Source organism: Sebastes umbrosus, chromosome 9 (genome assembly GCF_015220745.1).
Source record: "Sebastes umbrosus isolate fSebUmb1 chromosome 9, fSebUmb1.pri, whole genome shotgun sequence".
Lineage (NCBI taxonomy): Eukaryota > Metazoa > Chordata > Actinopteri > Perciformes > Sebastidae > Sebastes > Sebastes umbrosus.
In genome coordinates this window covers 7418610-7446560 of record NC_051277.1, presented here as the reverse complement: position 1 = coordinate 7446560, position 27951 = coordinate 7418610, and the positions used below count along the sequence as shown (strand labels likewise).

The 27951-nt window shown below is 40.3% G+C and overlaps 1 protein-coding gene across 2 annotated transcripts; it reads left to right on the top strand.

The window, feature by feature from the left end:
• Positions 1–109: 109 nt before the first annotated feature.
• On the top strand, positions 110–27951 carry LOC119494871 (cohesin subunit SA-1). Of its 2 annotated transcripts, XM_037781074.1 has the most exons (32): positions 110–270; positions 1053–1168; positions 2719–2815; positions 3114–3335; positions 4179–4275; positions 5136–5212; positions 5564–5768; positions 7140–7258; positions 8486–8683; positions 9059–9157; positions 9681–9760; positions 10456–10563; positions 11458–11554; positions 12165–12267; positions 12486–12589; positions 13140–13232; positions 14049–14141; positions 14319–14519; positions 15824–15891; positions 15989–16076; positions 16967–17047; positions 18574–18666; positions 18956–19124; positions 20635–20768; positions 21205–21306; positions 21761–21894; positions 22793–22915; positions 23717–23895; positions 24670–24847; positions 26237–26329; positions 26475–26571; positions 27447–27951. In XM_037781074.1, exons 2-32 carry the CDS (start codon positions 1140–1142, stop codon positions 27495–27497), a joined length of 3612 nt encoding a protein of 1203 aa, XP_037637002.1. In that variant the 5' UTR covers positions 110–270; positions 1053–1139; the 3' UTR covers positions 27498–27951. The 2 variants fall into 2 exon arrangements, with proteins under 2 accessions (XP_037637002.1, XP_037637003.1); XM_037781075.1 differs by lacking the exons at positions 110–270; positions 1053–1168 and adding an exon at positions 2965–3019.

Sequence of the window (27951 nt, the reverse complement as noted above, 5' to 3'; positions counted from 1 at the left end):
TAATCATCGGTCGTCGGCTAGAGTCTCGCGAGATCTCAGATCAGACTCTGCAATTTGCTGGTTACCTGGTAAACACGACCTGTGTGTGTGACTGACCAATGAGCATCAAGTGACCTTCTGGAAGGACCAATCAACTTCCGAGCTGAGAGGAAACGGACCAATCAGCATCCAGCATGACGTTGCGTACGTTTGCGCGCCATTGACTCTCCTCAGGTTCATGAAGACGGACAAGAAAATCATCATAAACTGATCGATTATTATTATCAGCTGGTAAAGTTATGTAATTACTTTGCTAATGATGGTTATTGATTCATTTTCGCCTCAGTAGTTAGCTGGCTACAGTCTGTCCGTTAATGTCCGTTTGAAATACTGTAAACAAGGCTATGCTAGTAGCTAGGTAACGGTAGCTATGCTAGTAGCTAGGTAACGCTAGCTATGCTAGTAGCTAGGTAACGGTAGCTATGCTAGTAGCTAGGTAACGGTAGCTATACTAGTAGCTATATATGAAGTTGTAAAATAATTATCATTAAAGAGGGTGAAGCAAATTCACTGCAAATATTAGATAGATAGTTAGATAGATGGATGGATAGATTTATAGATTGATAGATATATACATAAATAGATAGATAGATTGATTGATTGATAGATAGAGGGATGGATAGAGAGATAGATAGATAGATAGATAGATAGATATTTAGATGGATGGATGGATAGATGGATGGTTACTTTATTGATCCAGAGGGGAGATTCATGTTTCCAGCATCACAGTTCTACAGTGCAAAACATGTTAGTAAAAGAGTTAGTAGTGCAAAGTACAAAAAAATATACCAGATATAAAAATACAAGGAGATGATGAAAACTGTTAAAACTGAATATAGTACAGGATAACAGCTGTGATACACGACTATTAAAAAAATGAATATAGTGCAAAAAGTGATATAGTGCTGAATAATAAAATGTAGGAGATATACAGTAGAGACCAGGGGATTAAGAAATGTTTCTACTAGCATATCTAACGTTAGCTATCTAATGTTGTCTCCTCTCCCACACAGCTTGGTTTTACCACTGAAAAAGTGTTAACAACCAGCTAACCTGCAGTTCAACACCAGTTTTATAATCCGCGGTCTCTTTCACTGAAAATGGCAGATGGAGACTCCTTTCTGGACAGGTAAGTTAATGTTAAAGTCAGACAAGCCTAGCCAGCACTGCTCCCAGTAGACCACTTACACACCAAAACACTGACAATAACCTGATATTTTCAGGTGGAATTTCATTCATTCATTCATTCATTCATTCATCCATTCATTCATTTCATTCTCACTGTGCAATATCATTTTCCACTTGTGCAATTTTGTTAATAGTCTGTTTGTTGTCAATACTGTATATACTGCTCCTATTTTTATACTTCCTTCTATTTAAATGGTTCATATTTTGTTACACTGTTAGCTGATGCTTCTTGTTTTTTGCACTATCCCCTTTGCTGCTGTACACTGCAAATTTCCCCACTGCGGGACTAATAAAAGAATATCTTATCTTATCTTTACTAGGCCATTTGAATATGTATTAGCTAACAAAGACCCCTTAATTTATCAGGCATTACGTTACATATTTTGCTAAATTTTGTGCACAAACTAACAGTAGAAACAATGTGCAATCCTCTAAATTCAAAATTGAATAAAGATATGTCAAACATAACAGTATTCTATTTAAAGGTCCCATATCGTGCTGATTTCCAAGTTCATACTATTCATGTAACACTATTTTGTGTTTCTACTAGAACATGTTTACACGATATAATGTTAAAAAAAAACTTTATTTTCCTCATATTGTCTGCCTGAATATACCTGTATTTACCCTCTGTCTGCAACGCTCAGTTTTAGCGCATTTCAAGGGAATTGCAACGGAATTGCGTTGCTAGACAACAGTTTGGGTCCATGTTTACTTCCTGTCAGCTGATGTTATTCACATACACTGCAACAGTAACTAAACTGGGACACATTTACAATGTTTACATTTAAAACCGTTTTATGGTAGCTAAATATGTATATTTGTGACATCACAAATGGACAGAAATCTTAACGGCTTGTTTGAAACGCACCATTTCCGCATACGGGCTGTGTGTGTTTCTCTGTATATTGAGCGTTTTGATAGTTTAACAGTATTTATAAAGCACTTAAACCTGCTTTATAATATAAGACATGAAAATCTCACTTTTTACAATATGGGAACTTTAACAGCCAATGCTCCAAGTATATATCCACATATCTCTGTCCAAATTCAAAATAAATAAGAATAATAAGATTGTCCATAATGACCTTACATTTTGTCTATGTTTATTTGCACTGCATCAGCAGCATGTGTACTTCTATAGCAGCCAAAACTAGCTGGCAAAGACAGTCAAGAAAGAGTTTTTTAACACCATCCAATGTACAGTCAAAACAGTATGAAAAAGATTGCTGAACAGACAATAACAAATGGAATAAATACAATAATGATAATAATTTGGGACACTGGGAGCTCCTCCTTAACTGACCCGACTATTGGCCACAACAACAGAATACTACAATAACTTGAGGGGTACAAATTAGTAAGTTGTGTGCTCAAATCATCAATTTAATTACATTTAATCATGATACCTGCCTAGCTCTGCAGCCTTAGTAATACATATTTGTTGATGCTGAGATTTGTCTTGATTCAATCTCCTTACTTGTCTGTTAGTCCGGAGGAGTTGGATAACTTCTCAGATTCTGGCAGTGACTACGAGGCCACGCTGACAGCCACAAAGCGGAAAAAACAGGCAGTGAATGAACCTCAGGTAAAATATCTTATTCTCTCTCAAGATGTTTCAGTCATTTATTAGATTATTCACAATGGAGTAGATCAGGAGCCGGGCTATGATCTTCTCTAAGTTTGGTATTTTTTATTGTATTGAATCAAGTTGCATCATTGTTGATTATTTCTTAGTTCTTAGAAAAGATGAAAAAGGCTTAACCAGAGTCATAATAACTGCAACGCAGTGGTAAGCCTACACCTTATCTTGCCATGGCTACCACTAATTCAGTTGACAACATCAATTCACTGTTGATCCGCCCTCCCATCTCTTTCATCTCAAGCCACCCAAGAGAACCAGGCGTAAAGCTGCATTGAGGGGGTCCAGTTCCAGTAGCAGCCCCATCCCCACGCCTCCAGACCCCTCCCCGCCGCAGCAGCAGCACTCCCGGGGGACAACCAGGCAGGCCTCTCCTAGACCTGTACCGAGAGTGGACGAGGGGACCCAGGACATTAGTGCTGAGGATATATATGATGCTGTCCGCTCTGGAAAGAGTGCCATGGTGGTGAGCAAACCCTCAGCTGAAGAGCAAAGGGGGAAGGGGGTGTAGAGATAAACACATGAAGGGAGGGAGGTGCTGAAGGAGGCATGTGTAATGAGAAGAGAAACAAGGCTCTAAACAACAATGAGAGAGATTATCATCTGCTGTCAGAGGCTGACTGATCTGACCCTACAGAATTGGCTTTGATACGCGGAGAGGAAGAAGTGTTTTCACTGGGTTGTAGTCAATGATTGACAGCATGCGTCCATCCCAACCATTGTTGTGCTGTGCCCAGTCTCTTCTGGTTAAAGACTACTACAAAAAGGATCACATAACAATAGAAAGACAAAAAAGTGCGGTGAGCAGCAATAAAAAGAGTGTCACTACAGTGTGGAGCAGCAGTACAATGCAGATGGTGATTCTGGGTGAAGGCCCACTTTCATACAGCACATTCAGCAAATCTGGCAAACTGCATTCACAAAGTTTTAGTCTGTTACTCAAAGGTTTCTCAGTTTTAGTTCTTTGTCTATATTTCCAATTTATTCAACCTTATACACGCTACAATATCATTATCAACACAACAGATGCTCTGAAGTAGTGTCCATCCATTTATGTGTAATGTGCCATGGTTGCCAAAAGTGATTATGCAAAAGAGATGGTGAATAAAACTGGAATTTAAAATGAGCAGAAAATAGAAGTGGGGAGAACGTTGGGGCATACAGACCCACATATGTTGCTGAGGTAAACATAAAAGGCCAATGGTATGAAGAAAGGAAATCCATAATGTTATTGAAATGATATATTGTTATTATATCCATCCACCCTTTGAGCGTTGTCATTGGCTGCTATCTCCCTGTCAATCTTTAGACGGTGGTGGACGAGTGGCTGGACAGCTACAAGCGAAGCCGAGAGGCGGGGCTGCTGGTGCTCATCAACTTCATTGTTCAGTCCTGCGGATGCAAAGGTCAGAGGTCAAGAGGGGGGGCACACAAGATGGGGGGGTGGAAGTCAAAGTTCAAGAGATTATCTTTCCAATTTCGGCTCAGGCAATGATCAGCAGTCAACTATTGATCTCCCAGTATGGTAACGATGCAATGTGTAAGTGGGTGCTGTGTTAATCCTCTGTCTATTGACAACAGTATATATCAATATTTTGTGAGAGTGGAATGAACATGAAAAGAAATCATGATGTCATTTAATTTTTTGGTTCAAATACAAGAACCAGAATTATTGTGTTAAAACTATGTTCAGGTGTAGGGATGCATGATATCTGCACATCATCGGTGTCGGCAGATAAAGGCTTTAAAATGAAATATCGGCCAAGAATGAACATTTCCTCCAATATGACGAAGCGTTGACGAAGCGGCTGCAAAAACAAATATGTCTGCGGTGTGGAGGTGCATTGTTTTGCAACTTGTGAAATAGGTTAGATTTGCCCTGATTGTGCCTATTTTAAGAATTGTCTCAGGGACGGCATCATCCAAGCCTGTTAAAGTAGGATGACATTTTTAGTTTTGTTTGAACATGTTACATAAAAATACGTATGGCATGTTTTACATGTAACCCAAATTTAAGTTTTGTTTTTTTTTTGTCCACGAATGTGTACATTTTGAAAAGCATTGTATTTTATGTGTGCATTGATGTTCTCCGCAATTAAGTGGAAAAAAATATGTGCATATATCTGCATAGGCAGTCGGCCAAAATTAGTTTGAAAATATCGGCATATCGGATATCGTCAAAAATCCAATATTGTGCATCCCTATTCAGGTGTTTATTTCCCTTTGATTCCTAATGTGGGACATTGCGTTTAATTATTGTGTCCAGGTGTGGTTAGCAGAGAGATGTTGGACAGCATGCAGAATGCTGAGATCATCAGCCGACTAACCAAAGAGTTCAATGAGGTGAGAAGACTTGTTCAAATAAATCCTAAAAATAAAGATTATTCTTACAGATCTGAAAGTTTTTAATCTAGTTCATAGTCTTTCTTACTTCTAATAATCCTGCTGGAATTTGCTGAGAAAGTCAAACAACCTCCATATCCCAGGAGATTATGATCTGAAGGATGCAGTACAGCATGATGGAACAGACTAATTACAATCTAATGCTGATAAATGGACACATTAATGAGTTAATCACTTTTGTCTCCACTGATGTAATTGTCATTAGAGCAACTACGGCTGCCTCAAATAACTATAGTGGGCACAGTGTATGATGTCTTTCCTCTATTTCTTTTGTTTCCCGTTGTCCTCCAGGATTCAGTGAACTACCCTCTGTGCACGCCAGGCCCCCAGCTGAGGCGTTTCAAAGCCGGCCTGTGCGAGTTTGTTCGGGTCCTCTCGAGGTCCTGTCAGAATAGCCTCATTTTTGATGAGTACCTCTTCCCCTCCCTGCTGAACCTGCTCACGGGCCTGTCTGACTCCCAGGTCAGAGCCTTCAGACACACCAGTACCCTGATTGGTAAGCACATCTGCACAATACAGATGAATAAAATACAAAAGTATACACACTGAAAACTTTACAAGGGAGCTTTGGTTATAGTTTTGAGGCTACACTTTTTGACTGGTAGTAAAGCCTTTTGTATGCTTGTCATTGAAGTCACATGCTATGATACCAGAGGTTTTCTCCTGCTTATCTGGGAGGCAGAACAAACTGCTCCATTAGGCTGACATCTGTTTTAGTTGCTGGAGAAGTTCTTTTGTTTTTCAGATTGTATTCCTCCTTTATGCCTGGCTTTTATTGTTTCTCATTGTTTTCTTTTGAAACCTGAGTCCATTCAAGCAAACCACAAAATACAATTCAACAGCTTATCTATAATGTGATTAGGCTGGTAAGTACTGTACATTATTGGCAAGGATTTTATACTGTAAGTAATTAAAAGGGACACAACACAAGTCTTCAGTCATGAAGGTGTAGTTAATGTAATATGTTGTATAAATGTCGACTGTGACTGCACCTATTATGGTGCTGCATTCTTCTCCATTAAAAGTGTAAAATCAGATTAAAAAATGAGTAACCCCGTGTCTGGACCGCAAGCGTTACATCAGCGTTGAGCTCACGTTGACACTGAAGCAGCTGTCTGTACCGCGAATTTCAAAACATCGAGCAGCAAAGGAGCAACCAAACTTTCTGTTGAGTGGGCAGTTTTCCTGTGATATATATGTGAGTATTCCTGATTTATTTTCCCATCAACACTTATGCCAATGATTCATTCATAATTTCACACTGAAATTGTCAGCGAAGTAGGCTTTTTTCATATTTTAATCTACATTATATCGGAAATAATACAATGAAGGTACATGGTCAGATAATAAGAAAATGATCTTTATTTTTCGTGCTTGAAGTGTAAATAAACGCTTCAGGTCGCGGTTACGCCCGTGAGACGCAGCTGAGTTGCAAGCCTGCATGGAGCCGGTGCAGACAGCTGCATAGATTAACATGAGAGCGCATCTGTTGCGTGACACGTGCGAGTCAAAAACGCGTCTGTTACACATGCAGTCTAGACACGGGGTAACATGGACATGCAGCGCAAAGTGCTTTACAATAAGGGAAAATAGACAGAATGAACATAAAAACAGGGAAAATAAGATGGAAAATACACACACTTGATAAAATACATTTATAAATACTATGAAATAGAATACATGACATAAGATGGAAAATAAAACCCACTGAATAATAATAATATTAAAATACCACATTGAGTATTTTTTTTTTCCAACAAAGTGGGAAACATCAGCTGTCTATCCCTCTCAGATCGACCCCAGATTGATATATGTGGTTCTGTCAGTACCGTCTATCATTGCCAACCTGCCTGTTTTCCTCTATTAGCCATGAAGTTGATGACTGGGCTGGTGGAAGTAGCTGTGATAGTGTCTGTTCAGCTGAAGACCACCCAGCGGCAATACGACTCTGGCAGACTGGAGGAGCTGAAGGCCACCATCAGTGAGGTGACACATGGCGCGCACACACACACACACACATACACACACACATACACTGCCATTTTCACACTAAACATGCAGGGCAGGACTTTAAAGCAGTCCATCCACATTGGCTTTATAAGAAAACTCTTACAGGTGCTGTTTTCCCCCAGGGGAAAGGATACAATGGTTAATGCCAAGGGCCAGTGTTTTCTTAGTGCATGTAAGTAGGTCCTTGACAACAATACACCAACATTTTCCTTGCTTATTAGACACTGACTGTTTATTGGCTGTGAGTTTGAAATTGACATTTTTTTATCATCCAAATAGATTTTCCAAATAAAATCAGTCAAAAAACTAGAATGGCACTCGGAGAGTGCAGACCTCCGCCCCCCTCTCCGTTCAGCTTGCGCCATCATCCACATTTATTTTTGTTTATGTTGAGATCATCTGTACGTAGCGGAGCATCGTAAAACACTTCATTCAAACTGGACAGAAACAAAATAAAACTCACCTAAACCGTCGTCGTTACTCTTTGCAACAATCACCAAGTGTGCTTTGGTTGAACTCAACTGTAATTTCACAGAGTTTAATGTGAAAAAACACTGACTCTACAGTTGTTTCCCCCCGCTCTCCCTCTGTCTCTCTCTCTGAAGGAAGAAGACAGATACTGTATATCAGAGACAATGGATCGCGCAGTGTTATAAGAGTTACTATGAAAGAGTAACTTCGGTATTTTTCAACCTGCATTTCCCCATGTTTTTGTGACTAACTGACTCACAGGGACAACAATTATAAAATTGGTCCAATATTGAGGGAGAATGCTGTAGACAGCAGCTGCTCACTGGCTGAAATGTAATCCTGTTGGGGCAAGCTGGCACCACTAAAAGTGCTTGTTTTTGCCATGACAGGCTCTGATTGTTGTTATAAGGTTCTGACATTATGGAAGAAGTCTCGCTCAAGGCCGCAGCTCGCTGAGATCAGGAGCGGCCGCCACAGCTTTTCATAGATATTGCATGGCGGCTCACCGCAGGCTGCACTTTGCCAGTGCTCTGGTATGAAATCTGCGTTAGTCGCTATTAAACTTGGAAAAAAATGGATATGTGGAACATTTTTAGCTGTAAGAATTGTTGGCCCGCTGCTCAAAAATAAAAGATGATTGCCCCAGCAGAAAAAAAGGGACAGGAGTCCAGGTGTATTGGGCCACTGATTTGTGCATGATTATATGCATTGTGTTTTATGTATGTGTTGTAGCTGCAGGAGAACAGAGGGGAGTTATCCTCCATGATGAACGCCACTTTCCGTGGTGTGTTTGTGCACCGTTACCGAGACCGGCTGCCTGAGATTCGGGCTGCGTGTATTGAGGAGTTGGGCGTTTGGCTGAAAACAAACCCTGAAGACTTCCTGAATGATGGATGTCTTAAATACCTGGGGTGGACCCTGCATGACAAGGTAAACACACATATACACAGGACTAGACAATAGACAATACATGACAGAGTTAAGTGTTACTTTGATCTGCGGTTCGCTGGCAGCACCATCACTCTGTCACAGAGGTAGCAGCTGTCTGTCTGCAGGCCAGCAGTGGAGATAGAAATGACTGAAGGACTGCAGTGTTTAAGGAATTGGGCAGCTTTTTGTTTTATATTTATGCTTTATAGTGTTTGACAGCCTCTCACACCAGATGCCGTTGTAGAATATCTGCACACAGACACAAGAAGGATCACTTAACACAAAGAGAAATGTCCACTATGAACAGGCTTGTGCATCAGTCTGTAAGTAGGTTATAGAGTGTGTGTAACTGTACTCTCTTCTTCTTTCCTTCAGCAAAGTCCAGTGCGTCTGCAGTGTGTGCGTGCCCTGCAGGGTCTGTACCAGGAGAAAGAATTCATTGGCCGCCTGGAGCTTTTCACCAGCAGATTTAAAGTGAGGCATCCCTCTGGACTCACACTTCATTTAATGCCTCTTTTTTCTCTCCTTTTTTCCCTCCTGTCTGTCTTTCTGTCTGTCTGCACAGCATCTCCCTTTAATCTATTGTTCCAGCTTATTGTGTTGTTTCTATTTTGTTGTCTGTCTATGTCTCTCTTCACAGTATTTTGTGCCCCCTCCCTTATTTCTTTGCCTTTTTAGTTTTTTTTTTCACCATTCCTGTTTGTTGTGACGGTTTCATCCTTTGTCTGGGCGTGTGTCTGGATGCGTTAATTGCTGCCAATTACTGATGGTTAATAAGCTTTTCTGAAACACATAAAAACCCTCCTAAGCCACATGTGCTGCTGCAGATAAATGGTTTTCATGCCATGGCTTAGCGCCTAATCAGTGTGTGCGTGCATGTGTGTCTCTGGGTGTGGGCACATTTATGTGTATCTGGTGCGTGTCATTTTTATGCATGTTTTTCTGCTGGCTTGATTCGTCATTTGTCTGAAAATGTGTGTGTGTGTGTGTGTTTTAGGAGAGGTTGCTCTCCATGGCGCTGGACACGGTGCCAGGGGTGGCAGTGGAAGTGGTCAATCTGTTGCTGCTGATCCAACAGTGAGGGGTTTCTCTGTCTCTGATGGTTTCTCTGTGTTGCTATCTGCAACATACAGTACAGGAATTTCATTTTAGTGGATCAAAACGTACCAAATATAGCATATTTTATACAATTTCAAGTGCCTTTTTTCTTTCGTTCATAGAAAGTTTTGAGCTTTATTTACAGAAGAGTTCTATTGAAATGCAGTTTAGAGCATTAGTAATAACGCTATCCGATTATTTTAATCAGTTGGTCTTTGGTCTGTGATACACACTCGGCCAAAGTCAAATTCTCACCGGAAATATGAGGTGAAAATAACTAATAATACTGCAAATATATCCTAGTTGTCCTAAAAGTCCAATTTCTCAACAATGGAAGTGTAATGATTACTCATAACTGTGATAACACGCTTTGTCATGAATGCTGATGAATCACAAGCTACATGTAAATTAGATGTTTTTAGAATTAATTAACAAGAGAGAAGACAATGTGGTAATGAGATTCAGAAATTCTGTTTGATTATATGAAGAAAATATTCATACCGTTTAAAAATCATAAATAAATTGCTACAAGAAAAGTTTAATCAAATATCAATACAAGTCCCTTGACAAGAGTAAATAATACAATGCTTGATGACAATGGATTTTTAATCTTGTGTTTTTAATGTAACTAACTACATTGGCGTGTAACTGTTTTTGTGATTGCACATATGCAGGAGGACAGAGGAAAGTCTGAGAGAAGAGGAGTGCAGCCACATTTATCCCCTGGTTTACGCTTCAAACAGAGGCCTGGCGTCTGTAGCCGGCATCTTCCTCTTCAACAAGTACCTTTTCATCCTTCCTTTCCACACGGCATTGTTCAGACTGCCAGCCCAAATCCCTTTTTAGCATATCCAGATTAATTTTAGAAAGTCTGGGCAGCAAAAAAACACAAATCGAAACCACATTTGGAGGTGGTTTGAAATGCGATTCCAATCGTATTTCTACAGATGTGTCTCAGTCGGGACTCTCTGGCCTCTCAAATCGAATTTCAATGTCTCTTTTGAGTCCCTCACAACGTAACACAGAACGATAACGTCAAATCCAGAGTGACGGAAGTCCGGGGCATAACCCATGCTGCTGTTAACAGAGCGCTACGGAGGAGAACAATTGTAAATTAATTTTCTGCACTGCGATTTGACAGCGCGATTGTTTGGAGGGCGAAATGATGGACCTTCATTTCTCATGCTTCCGTGTTAGAAAGCCGCATCACCAGTGTAGCAACGAAGTTACTGACACCTACGTCGTTACTACAGCAACCCTTGCAGATATATTGGTGATGTCTCGACACAAATCAAAATACGATAAATAGGAACATTTGCATTTTCACGTCAGCCACAGTAGCTCTCCAACACGCTTGGCACATGAGAGAGGCTGCGGTTGGTTGCAATCCCCTATCCTCACTGTTAGATAAAGTGTATCGTATCGTATCGTATCATAGATACCGCTAGATCCTACACACTGGACCTTTTAAAGATCTGATTTTAGAAACAAATGTGATTTGCCTGCAGTCTGAACGTAGCCTAAATATTGTCGAGTCATGATGTTAAGGTGGACCTCCGTACCTGTGGCTTATTCTGTATTATGTTTCAAATTTGTTTATGCATTTTATCTATACATTGTTTTTTGGAGAAAAAAAACTCCCACTTAAAATGTATGTTTCTGTGTTTTTATGTCAGGCTGAAAAGTGTGATTGCCAGTGACAAAGGGGAGAATGATGACAGTGAAAATGCATCCTTCTTTCACCTCCTCATCTCCTTCTACATCCAGAGTGAGGTAGTGTCTCTTTCTGTCCCTGTCTCCCTCATCCAGTCATTGCCATTATGTTTTCATGATTAAAGGTAGACTAACCATGACAATATATATATATATATTTTAAAAAAAAAAAAATCTCCCTCTCACCCTCGTGGGGTGGTATCTGTGTCTTCCTCAAGCTCGGGTTCTCTACCAGATTCCTGGGAGTTTGAAGGTTCTGCGCAGTATCTTAGCTGTTCCTAGGACTGCGCTCTTCTAAACTGATGCTTCAGATGTCGTTCCTGGAATCTGCTGTAGCCACCCTCCCAGTTTGGGGGTCACAGCCCCGAGTGCTCCTACTACCACAGGGACCACGTCGTCCTCGCCAAAATTTAGCCTAACCTTCGAGCGTTATTTAGCCTCCTTTCCCACAAGCCAGTACGACATGATGGATACTTTAGGTTTTCTGGTTTCATATGATGCCAGTATCTTCACTCTAGCTCTAAAACAACAGCCTGCTACAGCCCCAGAAAAACAGTAAAGTCGGTTGGGATCGCCGGCAATCCCGTGGGTCTTCTAATTAAGAACTTTGGCCCGTGAGCCCCACTTTGGGCAGCCCTGAATTAAAGCAACTCATTCACTTTCTTGACAGTTTCATGAGCACGGGGCGTACCTGATGGACAGTCTGTGGGATGTGGCAAGATCTGAGCTGAGAGACTGGGAGACTATGACGGCATTCCTGCTACAGGGGGCTGGTGAGGAACAATATACGACTTGTGTCTTAGCTGTGGCAGTGCATAGAGCTAAGCTTAGCACCAATACACCATAGTACTTTATATAACTTGTGTTTTATCACAGTTAGTTGTTTCTGCTCCTTTTTCAACTTGTGCTGCTCCCTCGCGGCCCCTGCATTGGGATGTCTCAACCATCAACCCACTCAGTTCTGCACCTGTCTGTACGTCTGTGTTGTCAGGTCTGATGGATGAGGAGGAGGGGGCGCTCATAGAGCTGATGATGTGTGCCATGAGACAGGCAGCACAGGCAACCCCACCTGTTGGGAGAACTCAGGGCAAGAAGGTGGTGACAGGCACAGACAAATACAGGATCATTTATTGTAGTTTATGTTTTATGGAACAGTGGAGCTGGGGGGCGAGAGAAATGTCATTCTTTGTTTTTACTTCAAATATACCCATCATACAAAAAGTCAGTTTTAAAGCTTCAATATGCAACTTTGTGACACTAAACAGGAATAACTTCAGCCTGAATCATGTGTACAAATATCAGTTTTGCCTCTTTTCATTGTAGTTTTTCACACATTAGTTTTTGGTTACCTCAGTCTCGGGTTTCATTTCAACTTAGAAAGCTTTTCACAATGAGCGTGACAACCTTTTTTTAAGACAGAAAGTTGCATATTTGAGCTTTAAATATTCACAATGTTGTGAAAAGTGGATTCTTTTATTTTATATTTTCTTGAACAGTGCTGGTAATTTACTCATCTGCGGTCACATTACTGTGAACACATAGGAGACACACATGCACATTCTCATGATACCTGAATGCTTTTTGTCCTCACGCATGGTTGAACTGCCGGCCTGTGACTCTTCACTGAATGTACATGTGGGGTCAGATCCTGAGCATGAAGGAAAGAAAAGTCCAAGAAGAAGATAGGAGACGTATCACCACACACTTCATCCCATTACTGCCACAGCTGCTGGCCAAGGTACCAAGGTTCACTTAACATACTTAATATAACACTGATATTTTATCATATTGTACACAGAGGGTTAAAACTGCAACTGAAGCATCAGAGACATTGCCACCTTAAATTCTACAAAACTCCCTTCTCTCCTTCAAACAAGCTTGCATGAGACCAGAGAGAAAGATGTTGAGTGTTCAGCTTTCAGTACTTTTGTAGCTTCTAACTGAATCTCCTGCTTCCCTGTTTGTACTTTGAAATATCTGCTTTATTTTACTGTTTTGTTTACAGCTGTATAGTTGTGTTAAGTTGCTGCTGATGAAAACCACAACTTCCTGATTTTGCTGCTTCATAATAAATTAGAAAATAACGAAGATATAGTAAGTGAGTCATGTATAGAAAAATCCTACAAGACACAGGAACTTGGCTTGTGTCTTGAGGAGTTTTAGCATTTATTCACGACAGCCTAAACTGTACACAAACTACACTGCTACGCTCGCAGCTAGTTACGGCTGACTTCATCTCGCTGTCACTCCACCACACGTTCACTCTCTGTCTGTCTCTCTTTCTCTCTCGAACGCAAACACCAACACTCGCTAACGTTAAGCACACAACCTACGCACTTATTTATGAGTTATTCTTCAAAGCAGTTTGCTACTTGTATAAGACATTTTAGTTTAAAAGAACATCTTTAAAATACCTTTGGCCCGGCGGGGAGTCAACTCAGGCCTTGCAATATTCTGGCGGAAACCCTGATAAAGGTCAAACTACTATGCCAGGTATATGCAGTATTTTTTATTTTCATGTCTGTGTTTTTCCCCTCCCCTCACTGATCCACAGTACTCAGCAGATGCAGGGAAGGTGAGCCTCCTTCTCAGAGCTCCTCTCTACTTTTCCCTCAAGATGTACACCAGCAGTCCGCGGCTGGATAAGGTACGAGTGGAAGAGAATCAATTACTCTGAATAGATTATTAAAATCTCTTCAGAAATTACATCATGTTCCTTCTGAATCATTACCATTCTCCTTCCTACCCACTCTTATTCTTAAGTACTACTGTTCTCCCTCGATCTCTCCCCCATCACTCCCCCCTTTCTTTGTTTTTTGTTCAGCATCTGGACCTGCTGCTGTCTCAGGTGTGTGGTATCGTGGAGAAGCACACAGAGGTCACCGTTCTTGAGGCTTGCGCCGTCCTGGCCAGCACCCTTTGCGCCAACTGCTACACCTTCTCTTCCCGCGCACACCTGGCATTCAGCCAGCTGCTGGACGGCCTGACCGAGTGCTTCAGCGCCTACTTGAGTGACCTGGTGCAGGTGGGAGAGCGCATCAGTGACACTTGCCTTCTGGCAAATGTGGCATGTTGTAAAATTCATGCACCTACTATTTTGTCCACCCCAGAAACAACTCTCTGTATAATGCAACACAGTTAAACAGCAACACAAACTGATAATTATCATAAAGTTGATTCAACACCTACCCATGAAGGTAGGATTTATTGCAGGACTGTTGTATTAGGCAGCGTTAGTTTTAGCTAGGTGTACCCAGTGGTTGAGGAAGTATTCAGATCCTTTACTTATGTAAAAGTACTAATACCACACTAAAAATACTCAAGTACACAAGTAAAAGTCCTGCATTGAAAATGTTACTAAAATACTGTACTAAAAGTATGTAAGTATAATCATGAAAATGTACTTAAAGTATTAAAAGTAAAAAAGAATACTCAATGCAGAAAAATCTTTAATAATAATAATAAAAAAGGGAACTGAATTCAAAAATATTTAAAATAGATTTAAATAATTAAAAGGAAAAGCAGCAAATCGGCACATTTTTTTGTCATTTTTTCCACAAAAAAATGACTTACTATTGTCAAAATAGTTGCCAATTAATTCAATAAGTTAATCAACTAATTGAATAATCGTCTCATCTTTTCAGCTGTACTTGTATATACTGTAGGGTAGATACATTTATAACAAAGCATCATGTTTTAGAAGCTCTTTATATGTTTTGTATGCAAAAACCTTAATTTGTAAAGTAACTAGCTAGTAGTAGTAATAATTAGTAGATGTCAAATATATTGTAGTGAAGTAAACGGTACAATATTTACCTCTGAAATGTAGTGGAGTAGAAGTAGAAAGTGGCATGAAAAGAAAATACTCAAGTAAAGGACAAGTACGTCAAATTTGTATTTAAGTACAGTACTTGAGTGAATGTACCTAATAAACTGGCTCGTGTAGTGTTGGCAGCTGTAGAAGTCTCAGTTCATGTATCTCATCTGTCTGTATCTACATTAACAATAAACTACTCGCTCTGGGATGTTGTTCAGTTAAGATTGTATCTTGTATTTCAGTTGTCCTTAAAAGTATAAAGTCATCAGTTAAACTTCATAATTCTGTACATAAAGACATGCCCACCAACTGTCTATAATTAAACAATGAAAACACAGGATTGTTCTCCAGAACACTAAAAGAAGGCAGAAAAAAACTGAGAAAGACGTGATTATAAATCACAACTGTCAGGGTGTTAAATGTAAACACATCTTCACATCTGAATGTTGTTTATGTAGTAAAACAAACAAACAAAAAAACAGATCGGTAAGCATCTGTTGTTGTGTACTTAGGGTACTGCAGATGACGACGACGTATACAGTGCAGCCACTGCTTTGAAAAGGATTGCAGCCCTGAGCAGGTGAGTGTGTGTTCTTACTGTATGTTACACATGGCAGTAGTAGTAGTACAGACTAGTTCTAACACAGAAGTGTGTGTCTGCGTTGTTCGTTGTACAGTGCCAAGGACCCGACCGGCTGGAAGCTGTTCGACTCTTGTCTTGAGCTTCTGAAGAGCCGGATGGAGTCCAGAGAGCTCGACAAGGAGGTCTGTGATAAAGTCACACATTTTAATATTTGAGGGGGAGTGTTGCGTTGTGATATAATAGAGGCCATGACTTCCAGGTGGCTCAAAGCCCTGGAAATCTGAGCAGATTTATTTTTTGCATTTAAGCCACCTCTGAATTTAGATGGATGGAGGGATGGATTTACTTTATTGATCCCAAATGGGAAATTAGTGTGTTACAGCAGCAGGTTATCCAGGAAAAGAACAGTAAATATACATATCAACACTAGAATAGAATACACAATATAAAGAATATATAAGAATTAGGACTGTCAAAGTTAAAGCGATAATTACACGTTAACGCAAATTTGTTTTAACGCCACTAATAACTTTAACACATTAACACAACAATTTTTAGGCTGTAGCGGGCTCAGTTTTAAAGATAGATTAATTAGAATACAATAAAAATATACCAAACTACTACAACTAACATATAAAATATAAATATAAGATAACATACTGTATACATGAGCAAAATGTGCAAATTTGTTGGAGGTTTTTGTTTTTATTTAATAAAATTAAATGAGGAAGAGGGAAAGTATAACAATGTACAATTTCAACATGTGCAAGGTCATTGAAGGAGCAGAACAGTGGAGTATCTGTAAGACAGTTTGCTTTGAGAATTTGCTCCCCGTCGTACAACTGATGTACAGAAAATATTAGTTCAGGCTTAATTAATTGTTTGGCGAATTTAGTGCATTTATGTTCAAACATTTTAATGAGGACATTTTCACCTTAACCTTAATTTTTTATTATTTCATTTAGTTTTCGCGACATGATCTGCTTTGAAAAGTTAAGGGGAAAATATTTTTTGCTCATACACCTCAATCTCTACAAAAGCTGATTTGAACTTTCCTTTTGTCTAATTGCAGCTCATGGTATCGGCTCTGAAGTGTGCTGCCTTTTACCTGATGTGGGCTAAAGTGAATGCAGTCAACTCTACACCAGCTGAGGTGCTCATCAACACTGCATCCATCCTTTATTGGGTGTTTAGAAGTAGTTTGACCTTCTCTCAGTCTTTCACACACTAACTTGGCACTCCTGGAAGTGCCAGCCGACCTGCTCACGATAACGCGATCACAGCCAGCCCGTGGTGGCCATGTTGGTGGCATTCCTGTGTATTTGTGGAGCTCTTCTCGTCAACAATTCACTAGCTGCAGTGCACAGACAGCAGGCAATTAACACAACAATCTGTTAGTGTGCATCCAAGCCCAGAACGACACTCAGACATTTATTTCCCACTGGTTCACACTTTTTCTTACAGTTTCTCTTTATGTATTAGTTCTGTCTCATCCGATCTTCACTCTCAAGCTCATTTTCACTTTTTCCTGCAGTTTTTCTCACTCACTCTCTTTCCCACGCACTGAGCACGTCATTATTACTCATTCATCGGTTTGTGGATGAGTCATAATGAGAAAACACCTTCCTTGTTTTAAGATATTTTCATCTCCTCCCATCTATTTTTATGTATTAGTAGCAGCACAGGTTGATGGGTTCCTCCTGTGTGTGTGTACTCACACACACTGAATCATCCACATGTAGGATAGGTCAGTAACTGCAGAGAAATGATGACTTTTATTCATGGCTGATCATTTTGTCTATGCTAATGTCTACTTTTGCAGCAGGATTGTATAGTCAAAGGTTCAGTGTGTAGGATTTAGTGGCATCTAGCGGTGAGGTTGCAGATTGCAACCAGCTGAATACCCGAGCTGACAGTCATCCGTCGCACAGTTTGGGGCCGTCGATGAGCGTCTGTCGGCCTAGTTTTTGCAGTGTGTCCCACACCGTCAGCTCTAGTCTGTCTGTGTCTGAGGTTTTACGGCCGATTCAGCATGTTGAATCGGCGGTGGAGCTCGTCAGTGAGAGAAATCACTCTGATTGGCTGTTCAATTTAAGCAAATTATTTCCTCTACTGGCCGTCAGCTGTAGTCTTTGCGGTGTGTTTAAATGCAACTTGTCGGACAAGACAAAGGAGACGTGAGGCGACGCAACAGTCGGCCTTCATCACCGCTAGTTCTTTGATGCCTGGGGTGTCTGAAGGGGTCATTCTAAGCTAACGAAAACAAAACGATTCTTAGTTTCAGGTGATTATACACAAATGAAAACATAGTTATGAATATTATATTTAATTTCTGCCAATAGATCCCCCGAAATCCTACACACTGGACTTTTAGCGGGAAAATAGCAAATATGTTTTTCATCTCTTGAAAAGTGTCCATCATCAAGAATCCCTACTGGCACCTGAGGTGGCATTGCTGTTCTTTACTTAGTACTTAGTTACTTGGATAGCGGTAGTAATATGTTCCTTCAAGTCTTAAATCCCAGTTGGTTGATAAACAACTTAAGTATAGAGGCTGATGACAATTTCCTGTCTTGCCCCTCATTCCTGTCCTACACACAGAAATATAAAACCTTAATGATCATATCTGAGTAATCTGTCTACCTCTGCCCTTTGTCCCTCCATCACCATCTGCTCCAGGGGGAACTGATGCGTCTGAAGAGGGAGGTGCGATCGTTCTGCAGAGTTTGTGAGATGTGTCTATCTCTGAACCAGACCGAGATCAGAGATCAGGTAAGTAACGTCGTCCCATATGTGAATATGTGAAGACTTTATGTTAGTGGCTTATTACAAGTTAGAAGATTGTTGTTGTTTTTTTACTTTTATGCACTAAAGAGCAGGTAGAAATTATTGTCCTTGAGACTAGTTGCTCCTCTTTTACCCAAAAACGACTTCTCAGACAAACTGACCAAGCTGCAGAATTGTTGGCAACCTTTTTGTAAGCTTTGACATTCTTTCATATCTGAATTTAAATTTACAGAGATATTTAAATTCTTATAAAAGTGTGTCCTTCCACCCACAGGCATTTGAGCTGTTGTGCGACTTGCTGCTCTTGTACAGTCTGAGTTCAGTCAGCTCCGAACCCGCCCTCCAAACGTTGGTCCACCTGCCGTCTGATTCCCTGCGCTCTGAGATGGCTGCTTTCCTCCTGGACTACATCTTCTCTGACACTGAAGATGCTGAGCTAGAAGGTATTTTGAAACCATATGAAAAAATAACAACTACTCTTAATACATGTTTGCATAAACTGTGGTACTTTCCAGAAGGACTTTCAGTCTTTGTTGATAATGCTGCTGTTACAGATCACCTTCTCCATTTTTTGTTATTATGTATTCGGGTTGTCAATACGTACATCCCATTCTCATGAACCCGATATCTCAGGAACGGGAGGGAATTTCTTCAAATTTGGCACAAATGTCCACTTGGACTCAAGGATGAACTGATTAGATTTTGTTGATCAAATGTCACAGTGACCTCACAAAACATGTTTTTGGCCATAACTCCATAATTAATATGACAATTATGACAATTTCACATTAATGTCTAACAGGATAAATTGATAAAGTGATGACATTTTGGACAGACATGGATGTAAACTGCAACTTGACTGGTTGGCGGAGGCATACAACCGCAAGGCGGTAATTCTAGTTAAACTACTGAATGGTGATGTTTAGAATTGTTCTGATACCGATACCAGTATTGGAAATGTGTCCGATACTGCCCAAAATTCGGTATCGGCGAGTACTCCAGTCAATGCACCAATCCGATACCATACTTTATTAACCCAGAAAAACAGTATCCTTCACTGTGCTGTCGCCCTGGATGCATCATGGCTGCCACATGACAACTACTGTTTCAGAGCAGCGAAGAAGAACTGATTGCAGGTACTTTATCACATGACGATAGCAAACAACAACAGTGTGGTGCTAGTGTAGAGTGTAACGGTAGTCAGAGCAGTATCCTAGTACAGAAGGGGATGTGAATATTGCTCCCTGCAGGAATAATTAGCACAAAGGCTGTCCACTGAGGAGACAGCTAAGAGAATATGGAATAGTTATTTATTCCTAGCTTTTTATATTTATATTCTTTGTAACAGACAAACTGAATAATAAAAGAAAGTTATGTTGCATCATTCTCTGTATGTATTTGTTCATGTTTTACATTCAGGGTTTAACCTGAGCTAGGCCATACAACAAAGATAGTAATCATATCACATCCATACATGGTCAGTAGTAAACAGCTGTTAAATAATGATAATAATAATAACTATATATATTTTTTATCACGTTGGTGATATCGGAAACGGTATCGGGAAGGAAAAAAATGGTATTGGAACATGATTTTGTTTTCCTCGTTGATGTGTAGTGTTTTGGAAACAAACTGATCAATTTGAACACTGCCAAAGCTCTCCCAGAGGACCCTCTCATCATTTACGCCTGCAGACATAGATTTTGATGTCTTGTTTTGAGAATCTGCTGCTTTAACAAATCCTTTTTTTCTGTTTTTCACATTGTACTGCCAATTCCCAAACCAAATACCAGCCTTTCATCACACGTTCTGTTTTGCTCGTGTCTTATCAACACCTCAAAGTGTACTCCCTGCCGCTCCCGTCTACATATTTCAGGTTCGCTGTCAGTTTGTTACTGTTACTCATGCTCTCCTTTCCCTTCCCTTTTCTTCCACCCTGGCTTGCCTCTCTAGTTGAGGGTGAGGAGGAGATGAAGATAACTCTTCTCCAGAGGAAGCGCAAGCAGCTGAGTGGCTACAGTAAGCTGGTCATCTATGGGGTGCTGGATCTCAGCGCCGCCACTAACGTCTTCAAGCACTACAACAAGGTGGAGATGAGGGCTTTAAGGGATAGTTTTACTAGCTTAACATATTATATATACATTATAAATACACATACACATATTCATATTCATTGACTGTCTGTGAAACATGTAAGAAAATGTGTTGATTGTAAATTAGTTTAGAATTTGAAGAAATAGGTTCTTTGGAGAAATGAATTGGATTATGAATGCAGGAAACGAGTTTATGAAAGATTAATAATGGAGAGAGAGGATGTGTAAGAGAGTGGAGGATGGTGAGAAAATCTGTTTCAGAAGCAGCGAGGTGCTGAGGATGAGTCAGAGGGAGCAGTGGTTAAAAGAAGCACAGATAGATAGAAGGGAGTGGATTATTCTTACATTTATAGACATTTAGACAATGCTGTTAATTAAATAGACTAATGATCATAATCTTTTTCTTTTTTTTCCCCCCGGTTTTCTGCAGTACTTTAAAGACTTTGGCGACATCATTAAAGAGACTATAAGCAAGAGCAAGCTCATCAGCCCCGTACAGAGCGCCAAGACTGTCTGTCTGACTCTGCAGCAGGTGAACAGGAAAATAAACAGCCTCTAATTATTTATTTCTGACAATTTATATTGTGCAGTGTGTGAACTTTTAATGAATGCATGAAATACCTTTAACAGTGAATGTATAGATTGAAAATTGTCAGTAATCACATCTTTTGATAGTTAAATATTTGATGTTAGTGGTGTTTTTTTAGTTGTTTTTATCTGTTTCTTCAAATATCGTGCGCTGTTGTGTTTACACATAAGGGGAAATCTTTGCACTGAAAAACAAACAGCTACCTAGAACTGACAGATGTTAGTTGTTACAATGCTTCATGTGGTGAACTTGTCTTCACCAAGCCAATTAAAACCAGCATTTAGAAGTATTTTTAAACCAGCGAATAAGTGGAACAGCCCGTCCACATCTATAGAACTGTTTGAATAACATGCCTCATGCGTAACAGGTTTATTTAAAGTCATGTTTGTGTGTTCAGCTGTTCTCAGAGATGCTTACGGAGGACCACAGCAGGCAGGATCTCAATGAGATCAGAGACTTGGCCAAGAGGCTTGCCATGAGCTTTGGCATCGATCTTAACCGGGTCCGCAAACCACTGGTGGCCCTGCACATGTAAGTAACACACATGTCTCTGACAAACACACACAGCCCTTTTTTATTTTACTGTTTTACTTTCTTAGGCAGTTGTGTAGCTCTTAGGGGAAGCCACGGCTCAGTGAATGTAAAAGAAACAGATATTTTTCCTCTTACATGCTATTCAACTCAGAATAGTTAATTAATCGTCACACTTGAAGGGTGTAAATTAAACTGTTTTTTTACACTAGAGCTCAGGGGTCAGCAATATGCGGCTCAAGTAGCTCCCTGTTGCTTTGACAAAAAACTATATGGAAATGAATATATGAAATGAAATACACAGAACTAAATAATGTTTTAACATTTCAGTCAACTAAAATGTGCATCATAGCCTACATACAGTACGTCTACGGCCCGGCCCCTTATCCTCTCAATTTTGCCAAACATCACTAGCAGTGGCTTGTCTTGAGTTTCCCGAGCTAGGCTCGCTAAAAAAGGAAAATCTCTGAGAGAAATAAAGAAATTTAATAATGCATGGATAGATTTGTTTCCTTTTACCGCCAAACCTGCTGGCTTACCGGTGTGCTTGATCTGCGGCAAGAAATTAACAAACAACAAAAAGGTAATATTGAAAGACATTTCCATTTCATTTGCACTTGGGTCCTCACTGCATGCTGACAAAAACATATTAATGAATGCTCATTTAGACCTATTAGTAAATGTTGATAAGCTAATTTAGACTTAATAGGCCGTGTTACCTTCATTATAAGGCTCAAATATGTTTCGTGGCTCCAGACAGATTTATTTTTTTTGGTCAAAAAGGGTTCTTTTGACAGTAAAGGTTGCCGTTCCCTCCCATCTCCTATAGCTGTTCATTCTGAGTTATCAATCTGTTTTTATGTTCGAGCTCTTGTGTGTGTGTTGTGTTTGCTCTCAGGGACGGTGTACGTTTTGCATTTCGGGACTCACTGGAAGGAGAAGAGCAGCCCACAAATGTGGCCTTCTTGGAGATCCTCAGCGAGTTCAGTTTCAAGCTGCTGCGACAGGACCGCGCCAAGCTGTGAGAAACTAAAATTCCTCCACTCAAACATGTTCGGTCTAGGGGCTAGCAAAGTGATAATAACGCGTTAATGCAAATTTGTTTTAACGGCATTCATTTCTTTAACGCATTAATGCAACGTGTGATCTTTAGGTTGTAGCGGGCTCAGTTTTAAAGCTAGAGTGCAGATAGTGGTATCATAAACTAGGAAACCTAATGAATCCATCGGTACCAACCACGTTATACTAGCTTGTCGAGAAGGAGGTTAAATAACGCTCCAAACTTAAGCGAAATTTTGGCAAGGAAAACTGTCATGGCCATTTTCAAAGGGGTCCCTTGACCTCCTTTGTCATTGTTTTGTGTTGTTTATTGATTTCCAATAATAAATATATACATAATTTGCATAAAGCAGCATATTTGTCCACTCCCATGTTGATAAGAGTATTAATTACTTGATAAATCTCCCTTTAAGGTACATTTTGAACAGATAAAAAATGTGCGATTAATTTGCGATTAATCATGGACAATCAGTATTTTAATCGATTGACAGCCCTAATTGGAATATTTCATTATTCAATGTGAAAGTGGAATTACTGCACTCCTATACCAGACTGTGGGCTTCAGCCTACTAAATCAAGATTTGTGGATATTAATAAGCTTTCCTAACACAGAATATAATGTGCTCATTCTTCAAATGTCACTTTGGTTTATTGTATTGGCTTGATAATTATATTAAACCTGAAAAAGCCGAACCACTATACATTAACAAAGGTTTCTCGGTCTTTGTCCTCATCTCTCTGTCACACTATCGTCCCCTCCCAGGGCTGGGTTTCTGAAGTCAGAGTGTCCCAGTGCTGCCCTCTCCTGTCCGTCAGTCAGACTGTACCAGCGTTCCTTGGAGGCCCGCTCAGCTGCTAAAGCCAGACAACGGGAGGAAGGAGGTTATGACGTCTCCTCACCTGACACCCCTGTAGCTAAACGCAAGAAGATCACTGCTCAGGGTGAGATGGACACACATGCTACACTGTGTGTGTGTGTGGATTCACAGCTCATGTTAACAGTTATACTGTCTTTGATTCCCTTCCTGGACTGGTGGGTCTGAGGTGAGCCGTTTATATCTACATAGGGAGCGGGTCCTCTCCACGGACTCCGCCATGTTTCCACCGTAGCTCAGAACGGACAAACCTAACTTTTCCTGCTTGGGCCGGAGTTGATAACGTTACCCACTCTGGAGTTAACACCCGTCACTCCACTCAGCCGCCTGAGAAACTAGACACAGGAAACCTCTGTTGGTCTTGAGGAGCTGCAGCATTTATTTCTGCCCAAACTGCAACTTCCACTGTACATCCACTCGATGTTCTCAAAGCTAAACTAACTCTGTCTCCTGCCCCACTCACTCACTTGTTCGCTCACAAACATATGACCTACACTACTCTTGGCTCTAGAGAGGGCCATTCACGTTTAAGCCACTGTAGTTATTCTGCACGCTTGGCACCTACAATATGCAACTTCACCGCTAGATGCTGCCAGATTTTACACACAGCACCTTTAAATGATTCTTCACCTATTAAAATCGTTAATTTTCTGTTGGTTTATCAACTAATTGGCTTTTTTTGGAAATTAACTCCTCCCCTTATCAGTGTTAATATCTTTGTGAATCCATTGGACTGTGCAGGACCAAGTGACTTTGCGACTATACCTTCCCTGTAGTTTGCAAAACACATTCATTTAACAAAGTCTCACAGTTAATAACCTTTGACTTCTGTCTCCTCCAGGTTCAGTGGCCAGCACAGTCAGAGAATCCTGGTTTGACAGCTTAAGCAGCATACCCACGCCAGCCCTCACCTCCACTGTCCAGAGACTGACAGCCAGGCCGCTGGCCTCCAAAGCCACGGAGTCTGGTATCGGCAGCGGCTTAACTGAGCAGGAGTCTGAGGATGAGTTCTCCTTAGGGTAGGTTGAGTTTTATCATCGCCACGTTTGCAGTATCTACCATCTCTATTTCAGAGGTTCGGATATTACTGCCAGGCACCTGTCAAATGCTGGAGATGAGCCAAAGGCCAATTACTTTCTGTCTGTCTACCAGCCAGGAGTCAGCCACTCTGCTCTGTTCTCTAAAGGAACAATACGTGCAGTCAGTGTTTACGCAAAATCTTTGTTGCAACAGCAAACAAATAATAGTACTTACTGGATTCTATGAGTGCGACAACTGCAAGGAGAGGAAGAGGGAGTGAGACGGCGCCTGGACGAGAGATGTGACCCATAACCAGATTATCATAGTTTATAAAAATGCAGCGCAGTGACGATACAGACATTTCATACAGGAGACCTGCTGATGCATATTCAACCCGCGTTGGACCCGCGTTCATATGAGTCAGTGTCACTCTGTTTGTCACAGAGAATCCAGTCTGCTGTGTATTTCACACACTTCACTGATAAAGTAGAGAACTGTACTGTAACAGTTGGCTTCATGATGAAAAAAAGGATTTGTATTCAGTCCATACTCTCGGGGTTGGCTTATGGCGTAGGCTATATATAGGCGTTCCCCTAGGGCGCCACCATCTGGTGGGCGCTGGTCGCCCTCTAAAAATATATATATATACTGTATATATGTATATATATATATATATATATAAAAAAATATATATATATATATATATATTTTTTTTTTTCAAATGCCAGTGGGCGGCCTTCCTCATGTTCTGCATTGAGGTAACAAATTAACAAATAAAGAAAAAAAGAAAGAAATACACTTTTCACCCCAGTAACTCTCTTTCTGACACTTCTTCATCTGCCCCGCTGTGGTTATTTGTTAATAAAAGTGTAAATTGCAGTGAAACTGACTGAACACTTTTAAGCCAACAATATCAGGGACCAAATTGTTTATTTATATTATAATAAATACAGTTATATATGAAAATAAAATCTAAATTTTTGTCTTAAAGCCATTGTGATGTCTGATGAACAGTATGTTGCGGTTTACGGGGTTAGGGTGCTGGGGGGGTTGAACCTTAACCCTAGAGTAGCGGGGAGGGGGGACTCCAAATATGAATTTGGCCGAGGGTACCAAAAGGGCTAGAGCCGTCTCTGCATACTCGGCCAAACCTCCAATATTTGTTGCCAGATCTATTTTATAATAAGAGCTATAACCAAATCACACATCCTATTGTACAAATTGCCTACAAGTATCACTGTACAGTGGCAGTAACAGCAGTTACCGTATGTACTCTATAGCTGCCTGGATTGAACTCTCTCCAGAGGTCTGTCTGACAGGATAACAAATTCTAGTGAAGTACATATAGTATACCTGCCCCCTAAAATGTACCTTCTGCTGTTCACCAGGTCCTCCATGCGAAAGGTGAAGCCCACCAGACGACGCCAGAGCGGTCCCACTTTGGATCAGCCGGAGCCGGACCTCAACTCCCACCTCAACTTGTAAGACCGATGTTAGAGAAGGATAAAAACTGTTTCACAACAGAATTGTTTTAATATGTAGAAAATGTGAATATGTGTCTCATTTCGTGATGGCTATTATCAGAAAAAGAATAACTACATTAAAAGTGAACTGTTTTCTCCCCAGACTCTCTCTGACTGAGGACGACAATCCAGAAAGAGAAGAGGATCCTGAGATTGATGATTACGAGAGTGACTCTGGAGATGAATCTCCATATACACTGGTAAAAACAAATCTTGGTCATACCATTTTACAACAAATTAAACACTCGGGTATACTGTAATAACGATTAATGAGTCAGCTTTGAATCATACATTTGTCTACATCATTTTGAAAGTTTGACTATAATATACAGATTTGGTTGAATTTGAGAATTTGGGTACAGCATCCTCTCAAGTCCATGTAATCAGTTTAAGTAGCAACGTATTATACACCGCTGTGCCACCATTGTGGACTTGATCAGCTGAGCTACAACTGAATTAATGCCTGTAAAAGTGCTTTATACTTGTGATTCATGGAGCTGACTAACAGACTCATTAATGTTACATTATGGTGGCAAGTCTAGTATCACTAGAGTATAAATACATTCATATTTCTGTTGGGAGAGAGACGTGAATTTGATTGATACAATGCCTCTAGTAGTATATTAATGTAGTTTGTACAAGGTTTTTTTGCTTGACTTTCTTTTTCTTAAACAAAAAAGTAGGACTGATTGTCCATTGTTAATTGCCAATTTTTTTTATGTTCAAAATGTACCTTAAAGGGAGATTTGCCAAGTATTCAATACTCATATCAACATGGGAGTGGGCAAATATGCTGCTTTATGCAAGTGTATGTATATATTTATTACTGGAAATCAATTAACAACACAAAACAATGACACATATAGTTCAGAAACCCTCACAGGTACTGCATTTAGCATAAAATAGTGTCAGTGTGTGGACTTGACTATGACTTGCCCAGAACTGCATGTGATTATCAAAATTGCGTTAAAGCGTTATCGCATTAACTTTGACAGCCCTAAAAAAAAGTAAATAAAGATTAAGGAGTGCATTCCTGGCAAGCTCAAACTCTTTTCATCCTGTTTTTGCTCTGCAGCCTTCCACACGTCACGCCTCCGCCAGCGTCCTTGATGAGCTCTTTGAGTGAGGGCTCAGAGACCTGGACCGCCTGAGGAACAACAGTTCTTTCTCCTCAACACTACTGTGTTTTCAGTGGTTTCAGTACATTTGAGTGCGTACTAAATATAAGGGCCATCTGTTTTTCTACATGACCTCTTACTGAGTTCACCTATCAGATCTATTTCAGTCATTCATTTTGTTGGAGGGGAAGAGAAAGGCAAAAATGATAATGAAGTTTGGGGACAAAAGTTGTTGCCATTCACTATTACGAATGTTTGTGTTAAACACAAAATGTTCAAAAGAAATGTGCGGAAGTTCAGTTAGATCCCTGAAGGCTGGCAGCAAGCTGAAAGTCTCTCCTCCTGTGTTCCACATTTTTAACTTAAGTTTCATGATATGATAATTTCTTTCAATGCAGTTGACGGCACCTTTTTTTGTGTAACACTTGTTAATTAAAAGATGCTTAATTGAGCAAAGTAACA

What these genes read in the sequence shown, in the direction of transcription:
- LOC119494871 (XM_037781074.1), top strand. Translation starts at nt 1,140, where the DNA reads ATGGCAGATGGAGACTCCTTTCTGGACAG. An exon ending in TCAACTCTACACCAGCTGAG is followed by an intron (nt 17,048 to 18,573) that starts GTGCTCATCAAC and finishes CATCTGCTCCAG; the next exon opens with GGGGAACTGATGCGTCTGAA. An exon ending in TCTGTCTGACTCTGCAGCAG is followed by an intron (nt 21,307 to 21,760) that starts GTGAACAGGAAA and finishes TTGTGTGTTCAG; the next exon opens with CTGTTCTCAGAGATGCTTAC.